The sequence below is a fragment of the Protobothrops mucrosquamatus genome, unplaced genomic scaffold (assembly GCF_001527695.2).
Source record: "Protobothrops mucrosquamatus isolate PMUCROS unplaced genomic scaffold, P.Mucros_1.0 scaffold1778, whole genome shotgun sequence".
In the NCBI taxonomy this organism is placed as follows: domain Eukaryota; kingdom Metazoa; phylum Chordata; class Lepidosauria; order Squamata; family Viperidae; genus Protobothrops; species Protobothrops mucrosquamatus.
Window position 1 is genome coordinate 3,749 of NW_015387916.1, and position 21,412 is coordinate 25,160.

The 21,412-nt window shown below is 43.4% G+C and overlaps 1 protein-coding gene across 1 annotated transcript in view; it reads right to left on the bottom strand.

The window, feature by feature from the left end:
* The window catches only part of PTK2 (protein tyrosine kinase 2), a gene marked incomplete at its 3' end in the record, with an annotated part of 120,768 nt that overhangs the window by 2,085 nt on the left and 97,271 nt on the right, over positions 1-21,412 (bottom strand). Inside the window, exons 14-20 of the mRNA XM_015823123.1 lie at positions 18,716-18,772; positions 15,630-15,727; positions 11,637-11,721; positions 6,712-6,812; positions 4,503-4,618; positions 2,703-2,803; positions 1,688-1,777 (exon numbers count right to left, since the gene is read on the bottom strand). Coding sequence (XP_015678609.1) covers positions 1,688-1,777; positions 2,703-2,803; positions 4,503-4,618; positions 6,712-6,812; positions 11,637-11,721; positions 15,630-15,727; positions 18,716-18,772 — 648 coding nt within the window. The remainder of the gene's footprint in view (positions 1-1,687; positions 1,778-2,702; positions 2,804-4,502; positions 4,619-6,711; positions 6,813-11,636; positions 11,722-15,629; positions 15,728-18,715; positions 18,773-21,412) is intronic.

The window sequence follows — 21,412 nt, forward strand, 5'->3', positions numbered from 1 at the left end:
ATTAAAATTCTAATTAAAATTGTCCCTATTTAAAATTCTCCCTAGGCCAGACCCGCTTGCTGAAAAAGCCATGTCTTGAGGGCGCGGCGAAAAGATAGGAGATCCGGAATCGTCCGGATCTCAGGGGGTAGTTCGTTCCAGAGGGTGGGGGCACCCACAGAGAAGGCCCTCCCCCTGGGGGTCGCCAGCCGACACTGCTTGGCCGACGGCACCGAGGAGGCCCGCTCTGTGGGAGCGTACTGGTCTGTGAGAGGAAATCTGTGGCAGAAGGCGGTCTCGGAGATATCCAGAAGGCGGTCTCGGAGATATGCCAAAATGTTGCTTTTTAGTGCCTTTCCCTCTTTCTAGACCTGTAGGAAATGACTAAAATGGGCTCCATCAAACCAATTCATACAGTACAAAAGTGACACACGATGCATTTGGATGGAGAAAGAGCGCAGCAGGAGAAGAATAGAATAGAATAGAATAGAATAGAATAGAATAGAATAGAATAGAATAGAATAGAATAGAATAGAATAGAAAAAATGGAATGGAATGGAATGGAATGGAATGGAATGGAATGGAATAGAATAGAATAGAATAGAATAGAATAGAATAGAATAGAATAGAATAGAATAGAATAGAATAGAATAGAATAGAATAGAATAGAATAGGAGAAAATATAGAATAGAATAGAATAGAATAGAATAGAATAGAATAGAATAGAATAGAATAGAATAGAATAGAATAGAATAGGAGAAAATATAGAATAGAATAGAATAGAATAGAATAGAATAGAATAGAATAGAATAGAAAAGAAAATGTGGAATAGAATAGAATAGAAAATATGGAATAGAATAGAATAGAATAGAATAGAATAGGATTCTTTATTTAGAATAGAATAGAATAGAATAGAGTAGGGTAGGGTAGGGTAAGGTAGAGCTGAAAGGGACCCTGGAAGTCATCTAGTCCAGCCCCCTGCTCAAGCAGGAGAACCTGCCTCCAGAAGCGGTGAATGCTCCAACACTGGAAGTTTTAAAGAAGAGATTGGACAACCATTTGTCTGAAATGGTATAGGGTTTCCTGCCTGAGCAGGGGCTTGGACTAGATGACCTCCAAGGTCCCTTCCAACTTCATCATCATCATCATCATCATCATCATCATCATCATCATCATCATCATCATCATCATCATCATCATCATCGTTTGAGTGCCATGCAAATAGCAGGCAAGGGTGATATAGGTAGTCCTCGACTTATAATAATTCGTGTAGTGACCGTTTCGTTTCAAAATTACAATGGCAATGAAACAAGTGACTTATAACTGTTTTTCACACTTAGGACCATTGGAGCCAACCCCGTGGTCACGTCATCAAAATTCAGATGCTTGGCAACGGGTTCGTATTTAGGACGGTTGCCATGTCCCGGGGTCATATGATCAACTTTTGCAAACTTCTTGACGAGAAAAGCCAATGGGGCAAGCCAGATTCTCTTAACAACTGTGCTACTAATTCAACAACTGCAATGGTTCACTTTTAACACCTGTTGCAAGAAAGGTCATAAAATGAACAAACATCTCACTTAGCAACATAAATAAATTTGGGGCTCAATTGTGGTGATAAGTCGGGGACCAGCTGTACACATTCAATAAACAGTTTAAAATGGAGGCAGAGAGACAGGAAAGGGAGCCCGTGGTGATCTTCTCTTACCAAACATCCAGACATCACTGGCTGAGGTAAAACGTCGGAAGTTGATGGATTCTGGGGCCATCCACTTGATGGGCAATTTTCCTTTTGAAGCTAAAATGCACAAATGAAATCTAGTCAGGACCTCTTACACATCAACATTCTGCTCCACTCCGTACATTTTACATTGCTGGGCTGCGAGCTGAGCTTTTGAGTACATATACACGCATGTTTGCCAAAATCTCAATGTGCTGGTTGAATTTTTCGCCAGCTTGGACGATCGGGTGGTTATTGTTGCATATATCATAAAGCAATCAAAATGAATTTTGGCCTCCATCGTTGCTGTCATTGCTAAGGTGGTGCTTGCTTACTCTTTCTGACATACGAGTTAGGAATGGATCACTCCTCCCCTTCGTCTTATACTCTGGTATCTTACATCAAGTAAATGCCTTTGAATAAAAGATGACTTAGCCCAGGGATAGGCAACCTTGGCTCTTTTATGACTCGTGGACTTCAACTCCCAGAATTCCTGAGCCAGCCATGCTGAGGGGAAAGGGAAAGGTTTCCAAGCTGAGCCAGGCTGGCTCAGGAATTCTGGGAGTTGAAGTCCACGAGTCATGAGGGGGCCATAGTTCCCCCATGCTGGCTCAGGAATTCTGGGAGTTGAAGTCCACGAGTCATGAAGGGGCCATAGTTCCCCATGCTGGCTGAGGAATTCTGGGAGTTGAAGTTTACACATCTTCAAGCTGCCAAGATTGAGAAACAGTGGCCTAGGTCCTAGACCAGGGGTAGGCAACCTTGGCTCTTTTATGACTCGTGGACTTCAACTCCCAGAATTCCTGAGCCAGCCATGCTGAGGGGAAAGGGAGAGGTTTCCAAGCCGAGCCAGGCTGGCTGAGGAATTCTGGGAGTTGAAGTCCACGAGTCATCAAAGAGCCATGATTGCCTACCCCTGTCCTAGGGTAAGTCTAGGAGAGGATACTCTTTTTACTCAACAGAGGCTGTAGAGAGGGATTGTGTAGACGCATCCCTTACTTACCTTTATAATATGTGCTATCTTCCATATACCGAGACAAACCAAAATCACCTAGTTTCACACAGTCTGTAGAGGACACCAGTACATTTCTAGCAGCAATATCCCTGGTAGAAGACATAAGCGTTAATCCTTCAGTTTAAAGCATCAGTACATCTGAGCACATCTGGAGCACATTTAATCAGATTATTTTCATACCCAAAATCACGCTCCTTGCTTTCTTCCAACAAAAAGGCATAATATGTCACACTACATACTGTATGAAAATCTATCTGGATTAGACAATTGTACCTGAATATACTGTATAAGGGCAACCAAGTAAATTGCACACTGCTCCTGCTGGGGGCTGGATCCCATACCTCTGTAACAATTTTGTTTAGTACCAGAAGTTTGGAGAAGCAGGAGAAAAGAAAGAGCGAGCACTCTTCCTATTAATACTACTCAAAGGTTTTCCAGTCCCCTTACAATGAAATGTACAAACATATGCACATAGAAGCAGAAAAAAAATATCCAGGATTTTGTTTTAAGAAAAAACAAGACTAATTTATGGTTCCTTGACCCCTTAGTTAAAAATCAGGCAGAACCTAGTTTGAATCTGAGTTCTGAATCTTGCTTGCATCTTTGCCTTAGTATGTAAGGTTATCAAAATTAATTATGTAAGCTAAATTAAAATTAAGGAATTAAGGAGAAACCTGCTAAGAGTGAGGACAATTAACCAGTGGAACAGCTGGCCTCCAGAAATCGTGGGCGCTCCATCACTGGAGGTTTTTAAGAAGAGACCAGACAGCCACTTGTCTGAAATGGTATAGGGTCTCCTGCTTGAGCAGGGGGGCTGGACTAGAAGACCTCCAAGCTCTCTTCCAGCTCTATTCTGATTCTAAAATAATGTACTGTACAGTGTCATGAGTCTGACTATTATTGAATATTCTTGCTTTGACATACAGGATGTTGCAAGGATTAGAAGATACTGCATCCAAAACCACCTTGAAACTTCTACAAGGATGTGTGAACTTGAAGATTTATAGTGTGTGTCTGACATCTGTGTTTAACAGAGTATTTTCTTTATTCTTAAAAATGTGAATTATCGCTCCGATTGTTTTCCGTTTTAATTACCATGAAAATGTAAACAATCCATTTATTCAGGGGTAGTCAACCTTGGCTCTTTTATGACTCGTGGACTTCAACTTCCAGAAATCCTGAGCCAGCATAGCTGGCTCAGGAATTCTGGGAGTTGAAGTCCACGAGTCATAAAAGAGCCAAGGTTGACTACCCCTGCATTTATTGGTTAAATGGTTTTCAGGAAAACTCTCTTATAGCTATTTCTGCTTTGGATGCTGCAGGTTGCTTCAAAATTGGAAATCACAAGAGGTTTTGGCAGACCTCCTTCCTTTCTAACTCACTTGGTGCTAGTAATATTTTAGAAAACACAGGAAGAAGCTGCCCAGTAGATGTCACCCTTTCCCAAGTCTCTCGCATGCTGCTGGATTCGGAACCAACACCGTGTTCCCCCCAAAATAAGACCCAACCGGAAAATAAGCCCTAGCATGATTTTTCAGGATGCTCGTAATATAAGCCCCATCCCAAAAATAAGCCCCAGTTAGAATCATCAGCCAGATGGACGCATTTAGTACCGTATTTCCCCGAAAATCAGCCCTAACTGGAAATTAAGCCCTGGTGCGTCTTTTGGAACAAAAATTAATATAAGACCCGGTCTTATTTTCGGGGAAACACGGGTAATACTCNGATGTATACAACTTTTTTTTTATATATATACACAAATATTTTGCTGGGTGGTGATGATCTTACCTATGTACAAACCGTTTGCTCTCTAAGTAGGCAAGGGCGGTGCTAAGTTGATAAGCGTAAAGTATCAAAGACGCCAGATCTAAGCTGTATTTTCTGACTTGGAGAAACGATCTCAGCTACAGGATAAAGGAGAGAGGGAGAGAGAGGTCAGACTGAGCAAAAACAAAACCAGGGGCAGAACGTTGCAGCGCAAAGGATCTCTGTTCAACATTTCGGACAAATGGCTGTCCAGTCTCTTGTCAAACACTGGAAGTTTTTAAGAGTCTGGACAGCCATTTGTCCGAAACGGTATAGGGTTTCCTGCCTGAGCAGGAGGTTGGACTAGACGACCTCCAAGGTCCCTTCCAACTTTATCATCATCATCATCATCATCATCATCATCATCATCATTATTATTATTATTATTATTATTGAGGATCATCACACAGTCAGCCAGATGTTCAGACTGGATTTGGCATTTTGTCTACCTATCGAGTCCTTACCCAGGACCTGGGATAGGCAGATGTGGATGTTTGACGATATTACAGATATCGTCGCAGGATGGAAGCGGTTCCTAGTAAGGCCGCCTTTTGCAATTGACTAATAGCGAATTTGTCAATGCCGATGATGGTGTTCAAGTGGTGCTCCAGTTGTTTTGGGATTGCACCCAAGGCGCCTATTACTATTGGTACTACCCTTGCTTGCCTTTGCCACAGTCTTTCTATTTCTATTTGTAAGTCTTTGTATTTTGTTATCTTCTCCAGTTCTTTCTCATCTATTCTGCTGTCTCCAGGCACTGCCACGTCCATGACCCATACTTTTTTGTCTTTCTTATCGACAATTGTTAAGTCCAGGGTGTTATGTTGCAGGTGCTTGTCTGTTTGAATTCTGAAGTCCCAGAGCAGTTTAATTTGATCATTTTCTATGACTTTCTCTATTTTATGATCCCACCAGTTTTTGCTTACAGGCAAATATTTCTTGCAGATCTTCCAATGCACTATTGTTGTTATTTTGTCATGCCGCTACTTGTAGTCAGTCTGTGCGATATTACTACTACTACTACTACTACTACTACTACTACTATTATTATGTTGCGGCGTAAAGAATCCCAATTGCCTTGATCTCTCTTCTCCATTCCAGTGTCCTCCATTCCGTGGCTACTGAACCTGCTCCATTCTCACGGGACTGCTTCAGAGAAACTGTGACTTCTAAAGTGGACTTCTATCACTGGACTTCCACAAGAAGTCCTGGCAGTGGCCTCAATCGTTGTGGCACTCAACTATTAAAAGGAAAGCGATGACAGTATTCGAATTTGGGTATCTCTGCTGAACTTTAGAATTAAATGGATTTCCTTCCAATCAAAACGTACGTGTTTTACAAGAGCTTGGACTACCGTACTCTAAACTAAGAAGGGTTGCAGGAATTGGGCATGGCTAGTCTAGAGAAAAGAAGGACTAAGCGGGACATGATAGCAGTATTCCAGTGTTTGAAAGGCTGCCACAAAGAAGAGGGAGTCAAGCTATTCTCCAAAGCACCAAGAGGGCAAGACAAGAAACAATGGATGGGAACTAATCAAGGGGAGAAGCAACCAGGAATTTAGGAGAAACTTCCTAACAGTGAGGACAATTAATTAGTGGAACAGCCTGCCTTCGGAGGTTGTGGGTGCTCCATCACTGGAGGTTTTTAAAAAGAGACTAGACAGTCACTTGTCTGAAATGGTATAGGATCTCCTGCTTGAGCAGGGGGCTGGACTAGAAGACCTCCAAGGTTCCTTCCAGCTCTATTCTGATTCTGATTCTGAAGGGTGGGCAACTATGGCCTCTTTACAAGGCTGCAATGGTCGTAGGTGTGAAAAATGGTCCTAAGTCACTTTTTTCAGTGCCTCTGTAACTTGGAACGGTCACTAAATGAACTGCTGCGTGTCAAGGGCTACCTTTAGGGTGTGCAAAGTTTTTTTATTATTATTTATGATCATTTTCAGCTGTCCTCTTCCCAGTAGTAAACCAGAGATCTGTCACTCAACTCCACACTGAGAAAAAAAAGGTTTAGATCTCCTCTTCAATCCACAATTCCCGCCGGGCTCCATTTGAAACTATGATTCTGCCGTTGCCAAATGCTGAACGCTCTTCCTTCCTTCGAGAGAAACATTCACACAATACTTCCATGTTCCCCCCAAGTCTTTTATCAAATGCTTGAAGACAGACATGGCCTTGATCGATTCCTCTCTTACCTCTCCCTGAGTACACAGCTCCATAATGATCCAGACAGGGTTTTCCGTAATGACGCCAATCAGCTTGACAATGTGGGGGTGGTCAAATTGACGCATCGTTACTGCAACGGGGGAAAGCAAAAAAAAAAAGTTCTCATTAAACAGAGGCACGCTGTTGACGTGCAATCTGAAAACAAGAGGGGAAAGGGTTCTTTTCATAGCAAGGGGTTGACACCGATTCTAGACTTAGCGATAGCCCTTAGACTTATATGCCGCTTCACAGCGCTTTTACAGCCCTCTCTAAGCGGTTTACAGAGTCAGCATATTTGCCCCCAACAATCTGGGTCCTCATTTTATCGACTTCGGAAGGATGGAAGGCCGAGTCAACCTTGAGCCGGTCAGGATCGAACTCATGGCAGTGGGCAGAATTAGCCTGCAATACTGCATTCTAACCATTGCGCCACCAGATATAATATAGGTGATGATAGATAGATGGATGGATGGATGGATGGATGGATGGATGGATGGATGGATGGATGGATGGATGGATGGATAGATAGATAGATAGATAGATAGATAGATAGATAGATAGACAGACAGACAGACAGATAATAAAGAGCAGGGGTAGAGCAATAGCAATACCATATACCACTTCACAGCGCTTTTACAGCCCTCTCTAAGCGGTTTAGAGAGTCAGCCTGTTGCACCCAACAATCTAGGTCATTTTACCAACTTCGGAAGAATGGAAGGCTGAGTCAACCTTGAGCCAATCAGGATCGAACTCATGGCAGTGGGCAGAATTAGCCTGCAATACTGCATTCTAACCACTGCGCCACCAGACATAGAATAGGTGATGATAGATAGATAGATAGATAGATAGATAGATAGATAGATAGATAGATAGATAGATAGATAGATAAGATAGACAGACAGACAGATAATAGAGAGCAGGGGTAGAGCAATAGCAATACCATATACCACTTCACAGTGCTTTACAGCCCTCTCTAAGCAGTTTACAGAGTCAACATATTTGCCCCCAACAATCTGGGTCCTCATTTTACCAACTTCGGAAGGATGGAAGGCCGAGTCAACCTTGAGCAGGCCAGGACCGAACTGCTGGCAGTGGGCAGAGTCAGCCTGCAATACTGAATTATAAGCCCTGCGACACCACGATCAAAGGGATGTCCTTTGAGGCAGCTGCTATGAGTGCCTTATACCAGGGGTCCCCAACCCCCGGTCCATGGACCGGTACCGGGCCACGGCATGCCAGCAACCGGTCCGCACAAACAAGCAAAGCCCCACCCGTGGGATGCAGGCAGCACACAAAACCACACACTCTCCGGTCCGTGGAAAAACCTTTCTCCACGGAACCGATCCTTGGTGCGCAAAAGGTTGGGGACCTCTGCCTTAGAGGATGTAGCTGCTTTAATACTCTGGGAAGTGGCATTTGGCTTTCAGCACTGAGTTTGTAGAAATGCTCTCCCTTCATCATATGCATCCCAGACAGTTGGCCTGCTTGGATATTTCTCTCTCGCCGATTTCCATTTTTTTCTAAATAGCAATAGCCCCTCTCTAAGCGGTTTACAGAGTTGGCCTATTGTGCCCCCAACAATCTGTGTCCTCATTTTTACCGACCTCGGAAGGATGGAAGGCTGAGTCAACCTTGAGCCGGTGAGGATCGAACCCCTGGCAGTCGGCAGAATCAGCCTGCAATACTTCTAACCCCTCCGCCAGCACAGCTCTAAGTTAGGCTAACTAGAAATGCTTCATCTATCACATTTCCCACCTCGACTTACGAATGTAATGGAGCCTCCCATCACGGTTGTAAGTTGGGAATGGAGAACCATTTAACTGGGGTGGTACAAGACTCCCGATCTGAGTAGGGGATTGGACTAGAAGACCTCTGAGAGATCCCTTCCTGTGATTTTAGGGCTGGCCTAAAGTGGGTCACAATGTATGGATGTGAAAGTTGGACTGAGAAAGGCTGAGCGACAAAGAATGGAGGCCTTTGAACTACGGTGCTGGAGAAGACTCCTGCGAGTCCCCTGGACTGCAAGGCGTTCAAACCGGTCAGCCCTAGAGGAGATCAACCCTGACTGCTCTTTAGAAGGCCAGATCCTGAAGTTGAAACTCAAAGTACTTTGGCCACCTAATGAGAAGGAAGGACTCACTGGAGAAGAGCCTGATGCTGGGAAAGATGGAGGGCAATAGAAGAAGGGGACAACAGAGAAGGAGGTGGCTGGATGGAGTCACTGAAGCAGGAGGCGGGAGCTTCAATGGTAGAGGACAGGAAGGCCTGGAGAAACGTTGTCCATGGGGTTGCGATGGGTCGGACACGACTTCGCAATTAACAACAAAGTGGGTCACATGAACAACCTGATTTTGTGTCTGTCTGTCTGTCTGAGTGTGTGTGTGTGTTGGTGGTTATTAGCTGAACCAATGGCTTACTACGGGCAAGGTTTTCCCAAACCAGAAGGAAATGTCGATTTTCAGCAAAACTATTGTAAAACGTGATCAAAGGACCACAGGAAGGTACAAGTGGCTGCAAATGTGGCCCGTGTCATGTGGCCACGAGTGGGTTAGAGAGGGTACCTGTTGAAACTTCAAATCTGGGTCGTATATAACTCCCAGTGGATCTGTCCTAACGTCAAACGGTCACTAAGCCATTGGCCATAAATTGAGGACTCTCTCTCTGTAAACGATTCACCCAGGAAATCATTTTGTTTTCAGAGTAAACTAAAGGAGCTACGTGGCTGAGCCTTTTCACCCTCCCATGTGCTTCACTGTCTATTTTCCTGTTGAGCTCTCTCTTTTAATTTCTCTTCCATTTCCAGCATCTGCTGTGATGACTGCTACATTTGCGGATATATGAATGCTAATCATGATTACTTTTGCACCAGCTCTTGAAACAAAAGCATATTTGGCATCAGTTTCGGTCTCCAAAGCACAGATGCAACACTAAAATGGGTCAGAGCTGGACACTGACTGTGCAGAAGCATAACATGCATAACATGGTATAGGGTTTCCTGCCTGAGCAGGGGGTTGGACTGGATGACCTCCAAGGTCCCTTGCAACTTTATTATTATTATTATTATTATTATCTTTGATTTCACAACTATGCTGAAAAGGCCAGGGGTTTTTCTTCTGAGGGAGCCACGAAGGTACGACACCAATTTAATATCTTTCAATCGGCCTACATTGATTCAGTTCAAGAGCAAATGGCCTGCAAAATATAAACTGGCAACAATTATCACTAAATACGGTTCAAAGCTCCAAACTCACCTTTTAAAAAAAAACTTATTGATTCACACTGTCTACACATCGTGTGGGCATGACTTCGTTAGAGCAGAAAGAAGAAAAATGGAACACCACTCAGACAGATGCACTGAGTTGCGATGGAGTACAACACTGATATGAATATGATGTCCACAAGAAAAATCTCATTTACTCCTTTGGCTGGCATCAAGTGCATTGACCAGGAACAGAATTGCTTTATTATCTGTCTCAAGAGCACAGGAGCTAAACCTCGCACCTAATGACATGGAAATATGTTTATTTGTGCTGTGGAAGAGAGAGCACCCCGTAGGCCAGTGATGGCGAACCTTTTAGAGACTGAGTGCCCAAACTGCAACCCAAAACCCACTTATGCATCGTCGGGTGCCGGGTGGGTGTGGCCCATTGGGTGGGTGTGGCCCATTGGGTGGGCGTGGCTGCGGTGGTAACGGCAGATTGGGTGGGACTAAAAAGTTCAATCAATCAATTCCAACTTTGCAAGATCTTTTTTTCCCGCGAGAAGTTGAAATTGACTGATTGATTGAACCTTTTTTTTTTTTTTGCACAGGGCAGCGGAGGCCTAAAGCGAAAAGGTTTTATAAAACCCAGCTGAAGGCCTAGGACTGGGTTGACGGCGCGAGTGCCCCCAGAGAGGGCTCTGAGTGCCGCCTCTGGCACCCGTGCCATAGGTTCGCCACCACTGCCGTAGGCAAACCTGGAACATTTCGCTTTTATCTCACGAAATAGACAGGGAAATTCTAAAAATATACATTAGAGTAGCAGATTAATCTCATCTGCGCATGATTCGATCACTGTTCTAAAGTACGTGGGTCGTACTTCAATTTGAAACAGAGTATTATAAATCTGGATTTATGAATGAAATCTCAGCCTATATTTTTCAGCCGCAAGATTGTCCATTCAAGGACAGGAATGCAAGCTTGCTGTCTGTAGGCAATCATGTGTTTATCTTCCAGAGAGAGGGAGGAGGAGAGAGGGAGGGAGGGAGGGAGGGAGAGAAAGAGAGAGAGAGAGAGAGAGAGAGAAAGAGAGAGAGAGAGAGAGAGAGTGTTACGGGGGCAAGAGCCTACGGTTGGGGGACCGTGGCTGCTACAATGCAGGGGACATTTTTCAGCTAAGTCGTGGTGTTTCCGGTCTTTGCAAACAAGAACCCCTCACATGCTCAGCCTAAGCCAGTGATGGCGAACCTTTTAGAGACTGAGTGCCCAAAAACCGCCCCCACCTGCCTCATCCCCACCCTGCACGCTCCTGCCCTGCACGCTCCCGCCCCCGCCCCACCCCTGCCTCATCCCCACCCTGCCCACGCTTCCACGGCCCAATGTAGATTGCCCAGGCGGCCCAGCAGCGCCATGGAAGCCACGCCCTCCACCCTACGCCCCGCAGCATCAATTGCACGCCCTGGGGTGCAAGGGCGGAGTCTTGTCCCTGCTGCCCAGCTGCCATGTCCTTGGCTGCGCTGCTCCTCGGGGGCGACTCTCCTCTGGGGGGGGCTGCTGGTGAGGAGGAAACCGCGGGAGGAGGTGGGGCCGGGGCGACGGCGCACGTGCCCACGGAGAGGGCTCCGTGTGCCCCGCCTCTGGTACCCGTGCTATAGGTTCGCTACTACGGGCCTAAGCCTACCCAAGCTGAAAGACGGGAACGTTGTTGTAACTTACAGGCTTCTTGCAAGAATTTCTCTCTGATGCTGTCTGAAGTACAGTTTTTACACGTTTTGATTGCAACTGCCATGGCAGGGTTTTCCTGCAAGACAGAAAGCCCACGTTATGCAAATGAAAGGAATCACACAGAGATAGACATTGATTCTGAAGTCTCTCTTTTTAAAAAAAAAAAAAAAAAAAAGAGTATTTCACGGATTTTGGAAAAAAAAAAAAAGTGACAATTTTGCTAAAATTAGCATTTTCTCACGAACCAGGCAGCCGAATACGACAAAGGGCTGCCGCCACTTTATACATTTCATAGGTGAAATACAGGAGCGAGGTTGGGCATGGTTTCTTCCCTTACTTAATGCCTACAACAGAGCAATCTGACCTAACCGAACTGTTAATGTTTCAACTAATTTAATATTGTGGAAGGGGCTTTAAAAAAAATTTCTTTTCAATTTTATATTAGATAAATCCAAATGTGTGGGTTTTTTTAAAGACTACTTGCATAATGCTAACGCTCATTTCTTCAAAAGTATAAAAAGACATTCATACTAAAACTGTACTGGCCAATTTCAAGTTTCTAAGCATGCGCTAAAGTTTGACTGGAAATTAACTTTGTCTTTTTCTTCTGTAAGAAGGGGTAGAATTCTCATTATTATTCTATTAAAACACGGTGTTCAACTTCAGCTTAAATTAGGCCAGTTTGTCTCGGATTACATAGAAAAAGATACCCCAAAAGTTTCCGTTATCGGTTGTGCATTATACACCAACTTATTTTTCTGGTAATTTTAATCTGCTGGTGGGCAACCTGTTTAGTTGAGCTGCATGGCCAGCCTCGTATAACACCATCTTTTGAAAAAAGCAAAGTAGGTGCAGGTGACACTAAGGCAGGGGTAGACAACCTTGGCTCTTTTATGACTCGTGGACTTCAACTCCCAGAATTCCTGAGCCAGCAAGGCTCAGCATGGAAACCTCTCCCTTTCCTCTCAGCATGGCTGGCTCAGGAATTCTGGGAGTTGAAGTCCACGAGTCATAAAAGAGCCAAGGTTGCCTACCCCTGCACTAAGGTATTTGCAGGATTTAATGAAACGCAAGCCGTATCTCTTCTAAAATTCCAGAAACCATCTGCAAATGTAAAGATAAATTAACATCTTACTGCTTGCTCTCTAAGCCAAACATTTTTAGAGTACTGTACTAAAATAAATTTATGTTCCTTCGAAGAACCCGTTCTTTTATATTGGGATTTTGTTTAATCTTTTCAGCAGAGTTACGTGGAAGGTGCCGTTTTCTGGTCGCTGTAGTCTTCTCTTGAGGTTACGTCTAAAGGTTGGGCCAAGGGAAGAAACCTTTCTGAACATCTTTTTCATCTTCCTCAAGCTTTTTCGACTCCCAGATTGTCCCCCAAAAAAGGTAAAAGTATTCTTCTCCGGTCGAGTGGCAGAGTTTCATAAAGAACTTTATTTATTTTTTTTGACCTAAAGCTCTGTTGAAAGAAAAGTCTTCATCATGGTCCAGTCCAAGCCGGGGATAAACGACATGGCGACTGCTTTAGAAAGAAGGTTGCAGTTTATTGAAGAGCCAGACAGAAAGATGGTTCTGGCAGGAAAGAGGAGAGAAAAAGGGCTGAGCACATGTGGGGAGTGGGTTTTTATACCCTCTGGAGCCTTTTGTTTGGAGGTTATTTCCTGTTCCTGTTTGAGGCTTTCTATTTCCTGTGTCATGTATTTTGACCTGTGTCCCTTTGGCATCTGTGAGTTAATCCTATTATCTCCCAAAGGTCGTATCCTGCTTCCCTGGTGCTGGGGCTAATGACTCTTGGGAGTTTGGATGGGGTATGCAGATTTTAGGTGTCTTTGTCTTCTTAAGCTTCTAGTACCCCGGAGGATGTAGACGTAAACATGTCTCGAACCCCCTCCCTCTCCACCCCGATAATTCGTCTGACCCGTACAAAAAGACCAAGAAGTTCTAGGAACCTCCTTTAGATAAAAAGACGGGAAAATTATAAAGGAAGAGACCCTTCGACTGAAGGGTGTCGAGGTTCTAAAGTTTGTAGATAACTTTCTTCGATAATTTACCTAATTGCTCCATGAGAAGACAAACGTAATTTCTTTTTTTTTTTCCCCTGTGCGTTCATGCGTCTCTGGAAAGGGGGTGAAAGCTGCAGTTCCTGCTGGAAAGTTCAAATGTATCCCACAGCAGGCTTAAATCAGAAGCCGCTGGTGGGCAGAGTTCTCTACATTAAAAAGTTCACACATTACCAACGGCTAATTAGACCCTCAGGCCAAATGAGATTTCTCTTCTCCTTGGACCCCATCTCCTCCGCACACCTCCCCACCATGTCACTACTTAACAACAGGCGTGTAACAGCTGGACGTATTTATCGGAGCTTCTGAGCTTTGGTATAATCAGAGAGAAGGAGTTAAGCTCCCAGCTTAAGTTCTTATTACTCCACTTAAGCCAATCGTTTGTGACTTTGTCTTCCAACTCTCCACCAAATACTCGGCACGGGGTTCTTCCCATATGCAACATTTTGTGAAAAACTAAAACCCAAAGATTTCCCCACCACCACCTTCCAAATACCTTTAATACCAGTCTCTCTCTCTCTCTCTCTCTCTCTCTCTCTCTCTCTCTCTCTCTCTGTGTGTGTGTGTGTGTGTGTGTGTGTGTGTGTGTGTGTGTGTGTGTGAATTCGAATTCGCCTACACAGCTCTCCTCAGCATTACACTTTTCTTTCTCCCATGAAAGGACATTGGTACAATGAGCTTTTGGGGTCAAGTGGGGAAACAGTTTAGCCTTAATCTGACATTTTAGTCATCACGATCAGAGTCATTGTCAGCAGCATTTGCTACACAAACCAACGTGACACGGTATTGAGAAAGAGGGAGAGAATGACAGAGGACAAGCCATATTTGCACAAGAGCAACCAGCTGAAATGGGGTGACCCCAAGCAAGTTGAGAGGACAGTCAACAAAGAATGAAAATAATTTCTAAGCAACCAGCCGTCCCAAAGTTTGTGTTTTGTTTTTTTTTTAAAAGGTGCTTTTTTCCATAGACATTAAGCAACCGGTCTTACGTTATCCAGTCACAGCAAACAGCCAGTGAACATGAATAAAATGGCCTCCAGAGAGAATATCTGTAGTTTGGGGTTGAACTGTGGGTGAGCTTGGCAATGTTCTTGCAGATGTTTCATTACCCAACTAAGCAACATCATCAGGGATAGAAAGGAATGGGGTTTGGTAATAAAACGTCTGCAATCAAGCTCAGAGAGCATCAAGGACCCCACATGAAGAAAATAATTGAGGTTACATGTGATAGAGGTCTGCTAGAACAAAACAAAATGAAGGGCTAGACCAGGGCTCTTCAAACATGGCCCTTTTATGACTCGTGGACTTCAACTCCCAGAATTCCTCAGCCAGCATGCCTGGCTGAGGAATTCTGGGAGTTGAAGTCCACAAGTCATAAAAGGGCGAAGTTTGAAGAGCCCTGGGCTAGACAAAGGACACCATCCACGCACACAACTGGTGGTATAAAAGAACTCTTGTCTTCTCCAACGCTCCTTATATCACCTGGCGGGTATTATAGTTTGATAAATGTGAACGTGTGAGGGTGTGTAGTTTAAGGAATTGTAATCAATAAAGATAAAAGGTTAGCAGAGACTCTATGTATCAGGTTAAGAAGTTTCCCATTACTACATAAGATAAGTTCAAAACTGGACATATTTACATTATCAGTAGACCAGGGATAGGCAACCTTGGCTCTTTTATGACTCGTGGACTTCAACTCCCAGAATTCCTGAGCCAGCCATGCTGAGGGGAAAGGGAGAGGTTTCCAAGCTGAGCCATGCTGGCTCAGGAATTCTGGGAGTTGAAGTCCACGAGTCATAAAAGAGCCGAGGTTGCCTACCCCTGGTCTAGGCCATAAGAGTGTACAATGGATAATAACACACAATTAGAAGGCAGATAATTCTACTTATGAAAAAGTATGAAAACATTAAGAGATACCTACTGGAGTGACATAAACTCCTTGGTGAACATCACCAAACTGCCCTTCACCGATGCAGCGTCCCAGTTCAATCCGCTCCCTCTGAATCTCATAATCCCTGGCTATTAAAATACAATCCATTTAAAATTTAAATCCACTGATGAAACAGCTTCCCCAGGAAGTACCCCACAAAAGACAAAACACCATCAAAGGTAGCTTAAAATGATTACCCGTTTGAAAAAAAAACAACATACCAGAATTTGCCCACAAGCAATTCATGTAAATATCATTTTTACAGTGGAACCCTCTTAAACACCCATTCAAATGGAAATCCTGGAAAGGATGTGAGACTTCTAGTTCTGAATTAGTTCCAGTGTGTTTAGTTACATTAATGCAAGCAGTGTAATTAAAACATCTTAACTGAATTATGACCAGTGGTTCACATTGGAAAGAAATGCAAAAAGGGTAGGTATAAAACTAATCGAGGACGATTACCGTATAAATTCTCCAGAGGTAATGTGCTATAAAATCTCCGAGCACCAAAATTAGGATATGTATGTAAGGACCTTTATTTGGGGTGACTTCCCACTTTAAATAACGGTTCATTTTTATGTATTATAACTTAACAATTAGTCCTTTAGCCGGTTCTTGTCAAAATTATTTCGACCCCAAAAAAATTAGCCTAAACACCTATGCAATTTGTTCTGCTGATATGTCATACTTATTTTATTTTATTATATATTTTTTTCTTTAGTAAACTGCTTATTCCTAAAATCATTAGGCATTGTTCATTGCCAACTGAATTGTCTATTTTTTTACTTCCGTACTTCAAATAAAATAGTGGGAAACATGCTTTCTTGTTTCCAAAAGGAGAAGTGGAAATAGTTTATTATGATGAGTTCAAAAAAAAAGGTAAGAATAGACATAAAATCTTCTGTATTCTATATACCCATTTTTATTTGAACACAGCAGTTTCTTCTTTATAATCCCATAACGATCAAATGTGTTGGCTTAAAAATACACAATTGAGCCAGCACTTTATTAATAGAAAGTCAACAGTTCCTTTAAAAAAAAAAGATATCTCCAAAATTTTAAACAGATAGATAATTAAAGGATCTCCTGTTACCTTCATCTATTCCATAGCTTTCTGCAGTGCAATTAAGAGAAAAATCAAACACCGGCTTAGAAAATACTTCTTAAAATGCAAATTACATTTGGGAAAAAAATGTCCAGTATTCAAAATCCTACACACAGGCATTGTATTTGAAATTTCTGCAAATCCCCCAAAATACACAATCTATCTTTACGACACCATCTTCATAACACTGTAGAGGCACAGATGCCATTCAACTTTACTTTGCATATTATAAAATATTTTAGGATGAGGTTGATGCATTTATCTACTACATGCTATTATAAGCTATAAGCAAAGCACAATGTGTGTTTCCATCCTTTAAAACAGGGGTAGTCAACCTTGGCTCTTTTATGACTCGTGGACTTCAACTCCCAGAATTCCTGAGCCAGCTGTGCTGGCTCAGGAATTCTGGGAGTTGAAGTCCACGAGTCATAAAAGAGCTAAGGTTGACTACCCCTGCTTTAAAACAAGCTGAGATTTTTCCATTATACCAGCACTTTGGAAATTGGGTTTTGATTTTACTAACATTTACTTGTTTATTTATATCTAGCAATAGCAACAGCACTTAGACTTATATACCACTTCACAGTGCTTTACAGCCCTCTCTAAGCGGTTTATGGAGTCAGCCTATTGCCCCCAACAATCCAGATCCTCATTTTACCGACTTGAGAAGGATGGAAGGCTGAGTCTACCTTGAACCGGTGAGAATCGAACTGCTGGCAGTCGGCAGAATTAGCCTGCAATATGGCATTCTGACCACTGCACCACCACCGCTCTTATAGTGAGGGAAAATCATCAGGGGATCAAATACTTTTTTCCCCTCACTGTATATCCTGCCTTTATTATTTTTACCAACAACCTAAGGCAGCACACATAACCAACACATCTTCCTACTCTTAGTTTCCCCACAACAACAACCTGTGTGGTGAGTCAGAGTGAGAGGGAGTGACTGGCCCAAAGTCACCCAGGTGGCTTTCATGCCTAAGGCAGATCTAGAACTAGTGATTGGCTCAAAGTCTCCCAGCCAGCATTCTTAAGGAGGGACTCGAACTCGCCGTCTCCTGGTGATTGGCCCAAAGTCACTCAGCTGGCTTTCATGGCTCAGGTGGGACTAGAACTCATGATTTTCTGCTTTCTAGCCTGGTACCTTAACCACTAGACCAAACTGGATCTCCTTTTCAATCATCAACATAAACCACACTCTGGACAGATATAGATATAGGAAAACATTGAAAATGAAGGTGAAATTTTCCCGCCTTTTCCTTTTCTTAATGCACCGAAGTGTAAGATTCTAGAGCCGTGGTGGTGAACCTATGGCACGCGTGCCAGAGGCGGCACACGGAGCCGTCTCTGGTGGCACGCGAGTCATTGCTGGGCCGAGCTGTTCCCTCCTCCTCTCCGCGCATGCGCAGCTCTCCGCGCATGCGCAGTCTGGGAATAGGCAAGAGGCTATAAAAGGAGCAACTTTCAGCGGAAGCAGCAGTTGCTGCAGACAGCAAGAGAGCGAGCACAAGTCGGAGCGGACAGCGAGCAAGTGAGCACGAGCCGACAGCTCGGTGGCCACACCCACCGGCACCCGGCGATGCATAAGTGGGTTTTGGGTTGCAGTTTGGGCACTCGGTCTCTAAAAGGTTCGCCACCACTGTCCTAGAGGGAAAGCACATGTAATCCTTACACTTCTTGTGAGTAAGAGACAGCATAGTGCCTGAACTGAAACACTGAAGTATTAGCAGTTTCCCATCTGGCCAACAATCCAAAATTGTCCTCTCTCGGTTGTTTATATGGACCTGCGTTTCTAGGTTAACTATTTCAAAAATAAATAACAATCCCCAGTGGGGATTCAAGTAATCTTAAACCTTTTGTTTTTCAGTTTCTAGGTCCAAAAGGATGCCTCCCAGATATTCTCGATTAAATAGCTCTTACAACTACGTTTATTGACTCCATCAGGGTCCAGAGTGAAAGAAGGATGACTTACTTGAAGGCATGGTATACGTATCTTCTTCATCTATGATCTCTGCATAGTCATCTGTTTCTGAAATGAAATAATTGGGAGAATCTGAAGGAAATGACCATATTACGAAACAGAATAAAAAGACTGGGGGCGGGGGAACATGTGTATGTGTGTGTGTATGCACACACATACATACCCACACACACAGAGAGACTGCTTTTCTATCCAAAACCCAAAATCTGCAACCTTTTCACCACCCCTTACAAATCTCCATCTGCCATCATGATTCAATCTCCCCAGACAGAAGTTAACACAGGGACATGAAGATGACCTCATTCGCACCTACATTACGTAACCAAGAGTTATTTTTCAGGGACTAGAGAAAAACTGAATACATCTTTATGACCAGGAGACAGTCCCCCTATTTAGAGGCAGGAGTCAAACCATGAGTAATCCCGTCGGAACAGTCAACACAAATTTTCTGTTAAAAGAAATTCACAATAAAGCAATGGACGAGAGAATTTGCAGGGGTAGAGTGGAAGATCGTAGACAAACCAGACCGAACTTGTCATACAGCTGAACGTTTGAGCCCAAAATAGCAATGTCTGTGATATTCAAGGTTTTTTTTTAAAATTTCTTTATAAAAAAGAGATGAGGAGTGTCTGGACACGGCCGGTCCTTCTCAAGGCCTTGAAGACTTGGTTTTGTGTTTGAGTATGGGGTCCTGATGATGTGGATGAGCCTATTTCTTGATTCCATTAATGCAGGGGTCTTCAAACTTGGTCCTTTGATGACTTGTGGACTTCAACTCCCAGAATTCCTCAGCCAGGCACGCGTGCCTGGCTGAGGAATTCTGGGAGTTGAAGTCCACAAGTCATCAAAGGACCAAGTTTGAAGACCCCTGCATTAACTGTGATGAATGATTATTAATTGCTGCTGTTGGTCGTATTTCTCAGCTGCTAATTTATGACATTTAAAATTGTGTTACGTTGCTTTTATTCCTTTGTTACATACTGTTAGCCACCGAGAGTCATGAGCAGCTACGCCAATTTAACCAATCAAGTCATTTAAAGGGTTATCTATGTATAAAAGTCTGTTATTAACAAATTCTAACTATTTCAATATCATTGTCTAATCCTGTCCTCGCTCCATCCCCAGTATTTTCCTCAAGATTTAGCTTTTATTATGCAAAGAAATTAGCTTTATGTGCATAGAGTTGTCATTCCGGCTAGAAATCTTAAATATATATATATATATATGCTAAACATTCATAAAACACCCAAAACTGTAGTTTCGCTTCTGCTCTGAATTGCTAGCTCTTCCCTGTCATTTAAGCCAGAGGTCTCCAATCTTTCTCAGTTGGCGGACCGGAGGGAAAGAAAAGGAGAATTTAACATGCGCCCATGCGTGCGCACACAAATGGGGCGGTGCTGGCGCCCACGTGACGCTAGTGGCGCCCTGTTTTTGGAGACTGGTGCCCCGTTTTCACTACCCAATGCCCTGTTTTTGCTGCGCAGCACCCCATTTGCGTAGCAGCGGTGCCACCGTGAGTGGGCTTGAGTGCACGCACACATATCCACGCACTGGCCAGCCTGTCCCGTGGCCCACGGGCTAGCAGGACACGGCCCACAGGTTGGCGACCCCTGATTTAAGCCCTGACAGCACTTGAGTTTAAATAAGCCCTTCCTCTCAGGAACAGGATTTTGTTCGTACACTTGTAAGATTTCCCACATAGATAATTAAAAAGTTAAAAAAATAAAGGTAGAATTCCAAGGAAAAAAAGAACAAGAAACTGCTATCCTTGAACTGGGAAAAACTAGTGGAAATCACTCTCTTCAGCAGCCTTGCTAAATTATTGGAATTAACTCAAGAAGTATGGAAGAGTCCAGGAAAAAAGGCTTGGCTTCAGAATTTAGGTCCTCTCCAAGGAAAGGTTAATTGTTTTAGTCCTAAATTGCATACCTTAGTAACTTCTTCTTCTCTGTGTGATAGTTAACCCTATTGTCTCTCATTTCTATAATGGAAATTGGCATAACTTCTTTGCGCTATTTCCCAAAGGACTGCATTTTCTGCATTAATTTCTCGCGAGTTGAAATCTCGTTTCAAAACAAGAGGTTCTGCTGAGGCTCATTAATTAAAGCAGTCTGCAAGGAAGCTGTCCTGTAGTTTTATAGATCCAATCTCTATGGAGATCCTCAGTCATCCAGATCATGGTTGTCCCAAAGGTGCTTTTTCCAAGAGGCAACTGGACCATCTTCTTGGCTTTTCCTTCAAGACGTTTAGCTTCTCATCCAAGTTTTATAAATCAGGTTTCATACATTCTTTTGGCTTTGATGCCACTCAGTTCAGGAAAATTCATAGTGGCTTGCATTCACGAATATATGGAATGTATGGAAACTAATCAAGGAGAGAAGAAACCTAGAACTAAGGAGAAATTTCCTGACAGTGAGAACAATTAACCAGTGGAAAAAGTTGCCTCCAGAAGTTGTGTGTACTTCATCACTGGATGTTTTTAAGAAGAGATCGGACAACCATTTGTCTGAAATGGTGTAGGGTTTCCTGCCTGAGCAGGGGGTTGGACTAGAAGACCTCCAAGGTCTCTTCCAACTCTGTTATTTTGCATTTTGTATATGAAGTTAAAAACCTCCATGCAAAGTCCATCATAACAGACATCAGATCTCTGGCATCCCCAAACTTCCTCTTAAAAAGCCAGGTCTTCAC